The sequence below is a fragment of the Mesoplodon mirus genome, assembly GCF_964341445.2.
Source record: "Mesoplodon mirus genome assembly, chromosome: 14".
Lineage (NCBI taxonomy): Eukaryota > Metazoa > Chordata > Mammalia > Artiodactyla > Ziphiidae > Mesoplodon > Mesoplodon mirus.
In genome coordinates this window covers 86,441,555-86,454,426 of record NC_138990.1, presented here as the reverse complement: position 1 = coordinate 86,454,426, position 12,872 = coordinate 86,441,555, and the positions used below count along the sequence as shown (strand labels likewise).

Below are 12,872 nucleotides of genomic sequence, written 5' to 3'. Positions count from 1 at the left end.
CCTAGCAATGGCCTTTATTCTTTTTATTTTTTTGCGGTACGCGGGCCTCTCACTGTTGTGGCCTCTCCCGTTGCGGAGCACAGGCTCCGGACGCGCAGGCCCAGCGGCCATGGCTCACGGGCCCAGCCGCTCCGCGGCACGTGGGATCCTCCCGGACCGGGGCGCGAACCCGTATCCCCTGCATTGGCAGGCGGATTCTCAACCACTGCGCCACCAGGGAAACCCGGCCTTTATTCTTTATGTAATGAATTTCATTGGTGGATTTTCAAAGTTTTCTGTATTCTTGGGAAAAATTATTTTTTGATTATAATTTATTAAGTCCTGTAACATATATATTGATTTTTAATAATTTGACATTAATTTTTCCATTGATGTTTTTATTGAAACTTAATCCTGGATTTGTCTTAATGTACAGTGAAAACTAATTCAGGCTAGAAATTTTGCCTGAGGAATATATCTGTGGCCCTAAAGAAGACTGAGTTGAGCTAAAGGTGATGCAATTCCTTTTATAGGCATTATCCTGCACTGAAAACTCTGGAACATCTAGAGCATACCTATCTGCCTCAAGTAAGCCACTATCGATTCTGCAAGGTGATGGTGGACAATATCCCCAAGCTTCGAGAAGAAATTAAGGATGTTTCTATGTCTGATCTCAAAGACTTTCTGGAGAGTATCCGCAAACATTCAGACAAAATTGGAGAGACTGCCATGAAGCAAGTAGGTCTTGGGTTTATGATAGGTTGGCCAATGACTTTGCAAGTATTCTGTTAAACACAGATTTCTTTTTGCTAAATGTCTTAATTGTTTCTTGTCATTTTAGGGAAGTCCTTCATCTTTATGGGAACACATGATTTTAAAATATCTTTTATTTTCTTAGCAGAGCAATGAATTATTTACTAGTATATTGTTTTGCTCTGTGAATATTCAGTACATACTGATTGATTGTGATGGTTTATATTGGTGCTTTGAAGAGGCTTTTCTATTGTTTGAATACTTTTCTTGACTTTGGGTATGATTTGAAGCCCAAGGTTTTTTTCCCCCAAGATTTTTAAAAGTTCTCTTTCTAGTTAATGGGCTAAATTGTGCTGCAGGTACCTTTGGTTGATTACTTACTATGTAAGCAAGATGTCATGTTATATATGAATATTTCTGTAATTGTTATTTCTGATATCAATGGGTATCAGTGAAAAAAGGCCTTTTGGGGAATGCTGGGAATTATGATCACAGAAAGGAATTTGTTTATAGCTTATAAATTAACAATGTGTTGAAAGTGTTTCAATTTTTTTCTTTCAATATCTTCATCTCTAAGTTATGAAAGCCACAAGGAACGTCCAGAAATACTTTGTCGTTATGAATAAAGAACAGTAGTAATTTGCAGTATTACTTGCTCTTTTGAAATTTAAGTCACACTGCTTTTATTAAAATTTCTCTGTATGCCTTATGATGTAACCTATAACAATAAGTAGAAGATTCAGCTGTTTATGGAAAGTGTTTTTTGGTTCTATAAACAACTGTGTTCTTGAATAAGTCATTTGTAGTTCTTATTCTGTGAGGAATGAGGGAGTAGGTCATATTTTGCGTCATATTTTTGGTCTCAGCTAGCCTTGGTAATCTTCTAGATATGTCTTTGATTCTGCAAAAGAGATCTGCCTCTTTGGAAATCCCTTTCCTAAGGGAATACACATATTCTTTTCCCATTTCTTCTTTTAATTTCCTTATTGTTATACTTTACGAAGTGGAAAGCTTAAAACTAGCTGATGATAAACCCTGATGGAAATAATCATTTCATGTCATTTTTTTTAGTGGTGAAGAAACAAAATTAATCATTGAAAATGTACTTTTGCCTTGCTGTGTATATTTTGAGTACAGGAATGAAGGTGTCTTGTAAGACAAGTCTTTATTGTGGTTGACAAATTTTTACTAATTTTTCAAAATATACAAGAGTATAGTACAAAGTTGCTTTTCCTAGGCCTTTACTTGAGAAATTACTTCCTTTTTGGTGAAAGAGAGGATTCCATGAAGAATATTATTATTTCATTTAATGTGAGATATCTCGTCTCTCCCCTAATTATCTGAAGAAATTAAGGCCTAGGCCAGGGAAGTGATTTGCTCAAGTTCAGACGGCTTGTAAAGGTCAGATTCTGTAGTAGAATTCAGATTAGATTGAGATGAATTTGTCTGCTATGGCACTCAAAATATGTAAACTGTTAGCTGTTGGCTGTATTTTTGTCATTTAAAGAAATGGTGAAGAAACCTTTCATGAATTCAGGACTTTTTAATTAACTGATAACCCTTTATTCCTCCTATAGCATTTTTCATCTCAAGTATAGCTCTTATTGCATGTATTACTATCCTATGCTATGGTATATATAAGATCATTGAATAAAGATATCTTACACATTTTAAAATCATCTGTAGTACCTAAAAAGTAAGGAAAGTAGGAGGGAGAGGAACTACCATATACTTTGTACATAGTAGGTGTTCAGTAAATATTTGTTTGAATTCATGGATGTTAGAAAAGAGGGAGAGGATCTGGTTTATTTCTCACTTATGTCAAGCCCAAAATGATGTTTCTGATTTGTGATGGTTTTCTTTGCAATGGTGATTTAAGGAAATTTTCCATTATATGGCTCTGTCATTTTTAATATGGTTTTGAAGATTGCTGCAAAAGGGGAAAGACCAAAGAGTATTGCATGTGGTAGGGTTTTTAAGGGCTAGGGATGGATGTGACATGTCATCACTTCTCTGATTTCACTGGCCAGAACTTAATAACATGGCCATAGCAACCTGTAAGGGATGCTGGGGAATATAATCTCACTGTGTCTAAGAGAAGAACACAGTTTTGGTGAATAATAGCTAGTCTCTGGCACAGTCTACCCTTTTGGTCATCAAATATCTCTTCACTCTTTTTTTTTTTTTAAATAAATTTATTTATTTATTTGTGGCTGTGTTGGGTCTTTGTTGCTGCGCATGAGCTTTCTCTAGTTGTGGCAAGTGGGGGCTACTCTTCGTTGTGGTGCGTGGGCTTCTCACTGTGGTGGCCTCTCTTGTTGTAGAGCACGGGCTCTAGGTGCACAGGCTCAGTAGTTGTGGCACACGGGCTTAGTTGCTCCGCTGCATGTGGGATCTTCCCGGACCAGGGCTTGAACCCGTGTCCCCTGCAGTGGCAGGGGGATTCTTAACCACTGCGCCATCAGGGAATTCCATATCTGTTCACTCTTCCTCTCATCCATAGAACATACTTGTCCCTTCCCTAAGGAATACAACCCAATATCACATCTAGTTACTACATCCATCTCAAAGTATGATATCTTCTGGGGATGCTCAGTACTCTCCATCAGATCCAGATGTGGCTCTTCAGTGGGCTGATGACCAGGAACTAAGATAGGTTATCTGCACCTGTGACCCTCCCACCCTCAGTATAACATGGAGAAGCTAGAACAGAATAGCTACAACAAAAACTTCCATAAAGGGAAGAACAGGAGATGTACAGTATTACCTGCTTCATAGCAAATCATGTAATCCTTTTGGGCCATCACTGGGAAATCTTTCTGCCTTAGTAGTAGGGGAACTTCCTTGTCTAGATGTTGATTCTGTGGAAAGAACTCCTTTGCCCATTGTTCTCCTGGGCTCTTGGCTGCCTCTTAGTTTTTCTTTCCCTATTTTCTTCTGTGTACATTTCTGAAGTGTGTGCTGGGGAATATACCTTCATTTGAAGATTTTTCTCTCTCTCTCTGTAGATATACACATATATCTACATCTACACTTATATCTACAACCACATTTATATCTCTATCTTTCAGTGCTTACTTTTCTGCTTCTACAAGTTTAGGAGCCCAAGGGCTGTTTTAAGGTTCTGAACAAAGTTTTATTTAGTCCAGATTTGTGGGTTTTTGGCATTATAGTTACCTCAAAACTTAGTAGACCTCTGATCTGTCTCTTTCCAGTAGGTTCTATTTAGATACCATACCCACTGTTCTTTTCTAAACATAATTTTCAGGAATGATTTTTTTTCTTCTTCCCTGTTTGGGGAGGTAGTAGAGTTGGGGGAGCATAACCCTTGCCTCATGTCTCCTTCTTACTTAGGCCTACTTGGAGGCTATATGAAATAACGGGTAAGAAAACCATACCTGAATCTAATTTTTGCCTCAGGATTAAGTCACTTTGTTCAAGGAGGTCTTCTTTGGACTTAATTGCTCAAAATTTACCATCTTTTTCTTATACTATTTGGGATCTATATGTGTTCAGCTTTCTAACCCTCTGAGGCCCAAGTTTCTGGACTTGTGCTATTCCCTGTAATTTCAGTTTTCAAAGTAGGAAATTCTGTGCTCATCGTTTTTGTGTAAAACCTAGCTAAAAGCAGAAAGCAAATGCCAATATACACTATAACTCTCTCTCTACATTCACATATAGAGCTACAGACCCAATAGACATGCGGTGTGCCTTTTCGTTTATTACAGGTTCCAGTTTTGCCAGTTGTTTTGCCACAATATCACAGGGCTTTTCAGGCCTTTGACTTGGTAAATATATATTCTTGTGGCCTACTGCCTGACCTCTAAACTGATGTCATTTATTTTAGTTTTTTTTGTTATGGCAACACCATTCTTCCAATGCCAGTGCCTGTTTCTTTAAATAACGATGCCTGTTGTAATAGCTAAGCTCTAAAATCTCACTGTAGAAATTTTATTTTTCGCTCATGTGAAGTCCAAAATGGATGCTGCTTGGGTAGCTCTTCCTTCAGTGACTGTGAAGGGATCCAGGACTCTTCCAACTTGTGGCTCTATCACTTCAACATGTGGCTTTCAGTGTTACAGCAGTAGAGAAGAAAGTAAATAATGCCTGGAGATTTTTTTTTTTCTTTAATTGACCAGGCTTGTAGACCTAGCTAGCAGACCTAGCAGACCTAGCTAGTCTGCTACAACCTGCTATTACAGAGCTTAGAAAAATACATATTTCCGTGTCTCTTGTCTGTTTTTCTTCACCATTTCATCCCTTTGACATTTCTCCCCCATATGTTTGCCTTCTTATTTACTAATCCAGTTTTTAGCATTGTCTATGGCACTATTCAGAACTTTTATCATCATCATCAGTTTTAGTTCAGCAACTGCAGTTTTGGCCTTAAAAATGTGTTCCTTTCCTTAAAAAAAATTGAGTGGCCTTTAGAATCATACAAGAAAACAGATTTGAAAGTATCACTTACTATTGATAGTTGGTCTGGGTGCTTCTGGAAATTATGTAAATGATTGTGCTTTTTCTTGGTGGACATCTCCCGTTTTTCTTCTTCCACTTACCCTATCCTGAGTTACTGCATTGACCCATGGGTGGGGCTTTGTCCTTTGTACAATGAAATGATGGAGGCAGTTGGTAGATTGGCTTCTCTTTGGGATATACCAGTTAAACTACCAGAAGGACTCCACCCTAATTAGGGTTTAATGAGCAAATTTGGCTCCAAACTTTTACCCGAGATTATAATCTCAAACCGTTTGTTGTCCAATTTTATCAAGAGATATGATGCAAAACATACTATTTGAGGATGACCTGAAGGATATGTAGTTTATCCATTTCTCTGTATTCCAACTATTATATTGTCTGTGGATAAAGCTTTATCTGTAGGAAGCTTTTTGCTTTGATTGCATGTGGTAGGCAGAATTCTAAGATGGTCCCCAGGATTCCTGCCCCCTGGTCTGTGCATCCTGTAAAATCCTCTCCCTTAAGCGTGTGAACCTAATATGTAAGGTGAGAACCTTTAAAAGAGGGTCTAGAGGTCAGATATAAAGTTAGAGAGATTAAAAACTGCAGCAGATGCTTTACTGTTGGTCTTGAAGAAACAGAATGCCATGTTTTGGAGGGGGCCATGTGGCACGGAACTGTAGGCAGCCTTGAGTTGCTGAGAGCTATCCCAAGCCAACAGTCAGCAAGAAAATGGGAACCTGAGTCCTACAACCACAAGGAATTGGATTCTGCCAACATTATGAGTGAACTTAGAAGACTGTGAGCTCCAGATGAAACCACAGACCTGACTGACATCATGATTTCAGCCTTGCGAGACCCTGAGCAGAAGGCCCAGCAAAAACATGTTGAACTCCTGACCCATGGAAACTTAGATAATAATTGTGTGTAGTTTCAAGTCACTAGGTTTATAGTAGTATGTTACACAGCAGTAGAAAACTAATACACTCTGTTATTTTGGTCTTGAATATAATTACTTTTTACTAAACTGTACATTTTTATTTTAATTTTGCCTTTGGGTCTAGGAAACAATGGTATAGTCAGTCTGGTTTAAAAGGTGTCAAACTAGAAGTTTCTGAGTCTTTCACTTGTCTTCCAATATACAATATTGGGAAGCTGCAGAAAAGTAAGAAAAATGTATAAGTATGAAAACTAGGATAGAAGTTCAATCATATAGAAGAATCTGAGGAGGAATTTAAAAATTGTCCATTCTACTGTGTATTACCATATCGAATTTTAAGTCAAACAGTCTTATTTTACAAAAAAAACGTTTCATGTTCTGTATATATCTTTTTAACATGGTATTGGAATGAAAGCACTTAATGGACCCACCTATGAGTCTGCCATGGGAAGTAGAGACATAGTTAAAGCAAGTAGAAAAACCTTCCCTTTTATCCTATCCCATTTTCTGTGTTGATATTCTTACAGTGTGCTTCCAAAATACTGTGTATGTCTTATTTTGGAATAATCAACTTAGCTTGAACTGTTTTATAAAAAATGTCTAAAGTAGTTCTTCATTAATTGTCTGCTGTTTTTTAGTTCTCCTTTTGAAATTGATTTCTGTAATTCACTTGTTATGGAATTGATTTGTGCAGGAGGGAAGTTCTGTATTTGTTATTTTGGTTAGTTTGCCTTAGGCTTTGTGGGACTAAATAACATTTGTAAGGTAAACATTCTTGGCTAGGTTGATTTCTATGTGGGGCCCTTTAACAAAGGGAAGGATTTACTTACTTTTAAAATTCTAACTTGGCTTTGCCAAATTATATAGGTTATATGACTGATGCTTAGAAAAGGAACTGGTTGCTTATAAAAGAAATGGAAGGCTCCCCAGGCATTCTTCCTTTAGTAACTAGTTTTAAAGAAACTGCTCCTTGGGTGAGATTAGCTGTCACCATGGTTCTTTCAGCTGTTGACTTTCTTTAAGTCTTGACTAGAGCAAAATATGCTGTTTTATTTATTGTGTAGAACATCTTTAACTTAGATCAGGCATAGTACTACCAACTGAATTCACATAGACCATGCAATGACTGCCAAGTAAAAGCAGTATTGCTGTTGAAATCTCTTTTGTGCTGGATGCTATGCAACACTTCCACAGAATATGGCCTTTGGAGTCAAAGAAGTTGGTGCTCACTTGGTTTGGTGTTCCTGGATTTACTTTTTCTTTTCTTTTCTTCTTGATTTTGGTATTTTTGTGTTTGTACTAATTCTTGTTCCTTATTCTTTGATGATATGGATGGCCTGTGGGTAAGGTGGGGGAATGTGAGAGCTGTGTTATATGGGATTCTTGAAGTAGGCAACAATCAGAGTAGCTTATGATAGATGGTACAGTTTTAGAATCTGAGCTTATGACAGATAGTACAATTTTAGAATCTGAAGAGGCTAGTAGGGATTTAGTTTACTGTTCAGTAATATGATAGTTAACAGAATAGACTTTGGAGTTTGGGTTAGATTTGTCATTTGCTAGCTGTATGACAGTGGGCAAGTTACTAAACATCACATTCAGTCTTCACAACTCTATAGTTGGAATTTTTAATCTTCTTTGAAAAGATGTGGAAATATTTAGGGAAATCAAGTACTTAGCTTAGTCCCAGGCTTATAATACATGTTAAATTAAAAGAAAGAAAAAAAAAGAACCATCCTAGATGAATGGTGAATGTAAATAGATTCTAAGAGTATGGAGAAGGAGAAGATTAAAATTAGAGTTAAACTTGATGATTGAACTACTTTTAATTTTATTCGTAAAATTCAATTTTCTGTGACAATTTTCAGCCTTGAATTAGATCTCATTTTAAATCATTTTTTCTCCTTACCATAAAAATTATTTCTACTGTATACACTTCTAAAATATTTTGAACCTGAGTTCAGTTGAAAAGATGACAATTAAATTTAAAAGATCAGTGACCCTTGATTCATGTTGAGTGAAAGAAGAAAGAGAATTTATTCCTTAAATCTAATTTGACGGCACTATTACAGTTTGCTTTTGAGTTTTCTTCAGGATAAAAAGGAGACTATATGGTGTGTGTATATATTATAAACATATTATTTATTTGCTTTGGCTAAGCAAAGCACACCAGCCTATCAGGAGAAATTTTCTTGTTATTAAATTTTAAGAGAAAATTGTAATATGGGTTCTCAATATAGTTTGCGAACATGGATTTTTAGTGTGCTTATCCTAAAATAGACCATTACTTTAGAGGAACAGCAGCTGTTGCAATACTTACACCATCTCTCACAAATATACTACATATATATATATATATAGATATGTTTCAGTTATTTTAAGATTAAATTCTTTTGAGAATATTCCTTTTACTGAGCCTTGGCGTGTACTAGAAAGTAGTAATACTTAATTTAAAACAATATGGTATCATAAGAATAAACTGCTGAGTAGAACAGAGTACAAGTACAGAAATTGATCCAAATGTATAGTATAAGAATTTAATAAGTGATAAAGGTAGTGTTATACAAGAGGCATAGACACACGCAAATTAGTATTATGCCATATAGGTACAAAGTAACTTTTCCTCAGTAAACCTTATAGGCAGAAAGGTCAGAACAGTGCATGAGAATACCATCTTCCTGTCATGTTGTAGAGGGACCTGAAGGGTTCAACTTTGCTGTATAAACAGTGGGACATGCCTCAGGAGAAGGACCCTGCTCTTGTAATATTGATAGGGAAGCTGGGAGAAGGGCAAGAATGTCAATATGTACTAGGTGGATCCTTGCTGGTCAGAGAAATGACTTGGCTAGGGGAATTCTATCAATGCCTCTTAGATTAGCTTAGTATTCTTAGTATTCTTAGTATTCTTCAGATGAGCTGACTCAGTCTACTGAACCAGTTCATTGCTAAGCTTTGAGAATGGGGAAGGTAGGGAGCCACTAAGGCCCTCCAAGGTAGCATCTCATGGCACTAGGGAATGCTATTAGCATGATTGCTGCTTTATTTATCTGTCTTCCCAACCAGTTAATGGTCTCTGTAAGGACAGAGGTATGTTTTTTACCTTTATATCTTCAGCACCTTGCTAGCATAGTGCTTGGTCATAGTAGATAGTTAATAAATCAATTAATTACTCTTAATTGTGTATTTAATTAAATTTAATGTACCTGCACCTTAACATTTTTCAGGAAAAGCCATCCTTTTTTTTTTTTTTTTTTTTTTTTTTTTTCCCGTACGCGGGCCTCTCACTGTTGTGGCCTCTCCCGTTGCGGAGCACAGGCTCCGGATGCGCAGGCTCAGCGGCCATGGCTCACGGGCCCAGCCGCTCCGCGGCATATGGGATCCTCCCAGACCGGGGCACGAACCCGTATCCCCTGCATCGGCAGGCGGACTCTCAACCACTGCGCCACCAGGGAGGCCCGAAAAGCCATCCTTTTTTAAAATATTCTAAGGTATATCCTCTTATTCCAATTATATTCTTAAGTATATGAAAACATTAAAATTGCACTTTGAATGGATTTTGAAACTATCTGAAAATACTGTGGAGGTACTAAGAAGTGATCAAATTAACTTCTTGTTAAAGATAGTGGGTTGAACACATATATTTCTATCTTCCACCTCTCCAAACTCATAAAAACAACAGCTAAGGGAATTTTTTTTAACAAACACGAGCTCCCAAACATAAAGACGATAGGAGAGCAGGTGATAGCAACAGTTTTTGGAAATTGGAAAGTAAAAAGATGTGTGATAATTGTCCTAACATATCCAAGAAAACTCAATCCTAAACTACTAGTAGAAGAAACTGAGAACAACCCAATTTTTAGTGTTTTGTAGAACCCCTGTGTTTAAGAAATTGCTGGCATCAGTGAAAGGGGGTAAAATTGATGGCCAAACAGAAAGATTGGTTGAATGTCTATTTCAGAACCAGTTAGACATCTGGATTCCTTCCCCAGCTTTTTCCTATCAGTTAACTGCCTGATCCCAACTCTAGCTGAAGATCAGAGAAAAACAGACACAAACTGAAAACAGTGAAAGTTTATATACTAAATACTGAGATTTATCCTGAATCTCACAGCCCTCTTTTCTGATTTGGTTCCCAGAACCAGGCTTATACCCTTCAGGTGTGAGATTGGAAGATAATCTGTATACTCTGAATAATATGATTAGCCCAAGAGAAGTATCCTAAAGAGATGTACACTGAGTAGTCCCCAGTAAAAAGGGCAAGTCAGATCACTTTGAAGGCCACAGTAGACTAGACTGATGTACATTCAGTCAGCTTTTTAGTTTCCCAATTTAAAATTTGAGCAGATGGCTAAGCATCACCAGATATTTGAGAAAAGATTCTAACATGAAAGTAGAGTCAGAACAAACATGTACAAAGAAGCAACTTGGAGAAGATAGGGACTATGCAAGAAGAGGAAAACCTAAAAGGCAAAACAAAACAAACTATCGTCAGTAGCATTAGAAAGATAAGAGAAAATAAATTACATGTAAAAAGCAAGATCAGAATGCTGCATAAAAGGAGAAGTGCAGAGAACAAAAAGAATGTTTAGAAATTAAAAATATGATAGCAGAAAACACTTAAAGGAGGGTTTGGAAAATAAAGTTAAAAGTATGTTCCAGAGAGAAGAGTAAAAAGAAAAAGAGATAGAACATGAGAAATAGAAAAGATATAAGAATATTAAGGGACAGTCTAGGTGATCCAGCATTTGAATACTAAGCATTCTAGAAAAATAAAGCAAAAATGAAGGGAAGGAATTCATCACAGAAATAATACGGGAAATTTCCCAAAATTCTAAGACATGAACATGCAGATTAAAGGACCCACCAAGTATCCAACAAAAGGGATGAAAAGAGACTTATATCAAGGCATACTGTGAATTTTCAGAGGTCAGAGGACAAAGTGAAAATCCTAAATGTCTTTAGAGGTTAAAAACAGTATCTTATATGGCTTGGCTATGTATTGCATTTATACAGTTATAATAATTAAGTGCTAAAAGTTAATATAGGTAATTAATCCATTGGTTTATCTCTGTTGTAGAGGAATACGTGAATGGACAGTGCACAGATATTTGGTGCTGGTGTGTTAAGAATGTGAAAGAGGCCTTCCCTGGTGGCGCAGTGGTTGAGAGTCCGCCTGCCGATGCAGGGGACGCGGGTTCGTGCCCCAGTCCAGGAAGATCCCACATGCCACGGAGTGGCTAGGCCTGTGAGCCATGGCTGCTGAGCCTGCGCGTCTGGAGCCTGTGCTCCGCAACGGGAGAGGCCACAACAGTGAGAGGCCCGCGTACTGCAAAAAAAAAAAAAAAAAAAAAAAAAAAAGAATGTGAAAGAGACCTTAAACCCCCATCTTCCATGGTGGAAAGTCAATAGATAATGCTTAGAACTAAAAAACCCCACAATAGCCAAAAGGCAGAAACAACCCTAGTGTCCATTGATGGATGGATAAACAAAATGTGGTATATACATATAATGGAATATTATTTAGCCTTAAAAAAGGAAATTTGGGCACATGCTACAACATGGATGAACCTTGAAGACATTATGCTAAGTGAAATAAGCCAGGCATGAAAGGACAAATATTGTATAGTTCCACTTATCTGAGGTTCCTGAAGTAGTCAAATTCATAAAGACAGAAGGTAGAATGATGGTTTCCAGGGACTAACGGTAAAAGGGATGAGGAGTTAATGTTTAATGGGTACAGAGTTTCAGTTGGGGAAGATGAAGAAGTTCTGAAGATGGGTGGTGGTGATGGTTGTACAACAAGGTGAATGTACCTAATGCCACAGAACTGTACAGTTAAAAATGGTTAAAATGGAAAATTTTATGTCAAATTTTACCACAATTAAAAAAAACCTAAAGAAATAAGCAGTAGCACACATAAGCATGGTATGTAGAGATAAAGATGTAAGCATCGAAAGAGTGGTTGCTTCTGGGGAGCAGGATTTGGGGAGAAAGAGGAGAGGAGGAAACGGTTGTTTCTCATAAGAAACTCTTTATGTATAACTTAACTGTGCATAGTTTTGCATGTATAACTTAGGGAAGATATATTGAACAAAAAAAAAAGAAAAGAAACAAGTCAGATTAGGTGTATGTGTATAACATGGGATTTGTTGGTGGACTGGATATGAGGTAGTAAATGTTCCAACTCTCAGGGTACAGAGGAAGCGTTCCCTTATTTAAGGGACTATTTATACCTATCTACGGCATTATTGATTTTTTTCTTTTATGTGGGTAATTGAGGAGTCTCCAGTCTTCAGATTCATAGCTGTAACAAGGTGGGAAAGGAATTTTGTGTTAGTTGTAAGTTAAACTGAGGTCCATTCAAATCTCTGTTGTATTGTGTGCCTTATTAAAGAAGTGAACAGATAAATTTGATTTAATAGGCAACAAAGCAAATTAAAAAAAATAATATAAAAATCTTGAAAGTGATGATAAAGGTTGCAAATTTGTGATAACCAGAATGTTCTCTTTCCCTTGCCTTGAATTCTTAAGTTAAATATTTACCATTGTTCAGAAGAGAATATGAGTTCTTCAGTACCTTCCTTTGGTTGCAAAATGTCACACTACCTCACCCCTGCCACTGTTGCAGGTTCACACTCATTTCATACTTGGGCATGTGTTCTGGTGAGTGAGTAGTCCCTGTGCTGCTGCAGGAGAAGATGGGGAAAGAGGGAGTTAAAAGAGCAGTGAAGGAAAGTAGTGC

General features: G+C 37.2%; 1 protein-coding gene across 2 annotated transcripts in view; it reads left to right on the top strand.

The window, feature by feature from the left end:
- Positions 1-12,872, top strand: part of EXOC6B (exocyst complex component 6B) — a 730,495-nt gene that overhangs the window by 106,865 nt on the left and 610,758 nt on the right. For both annotated transcript variants that reach the window (XM_082642964.1, XM_082642965.1), the window contains exon 6: positions 513-717. In XM_082642964.1, the coding sequence (XP_082499090.1) occupies positions 513-717 (205 nt within the window). The remainder of the gene's footprint in view (positions 1-512; positions 718-12,872) is intronic.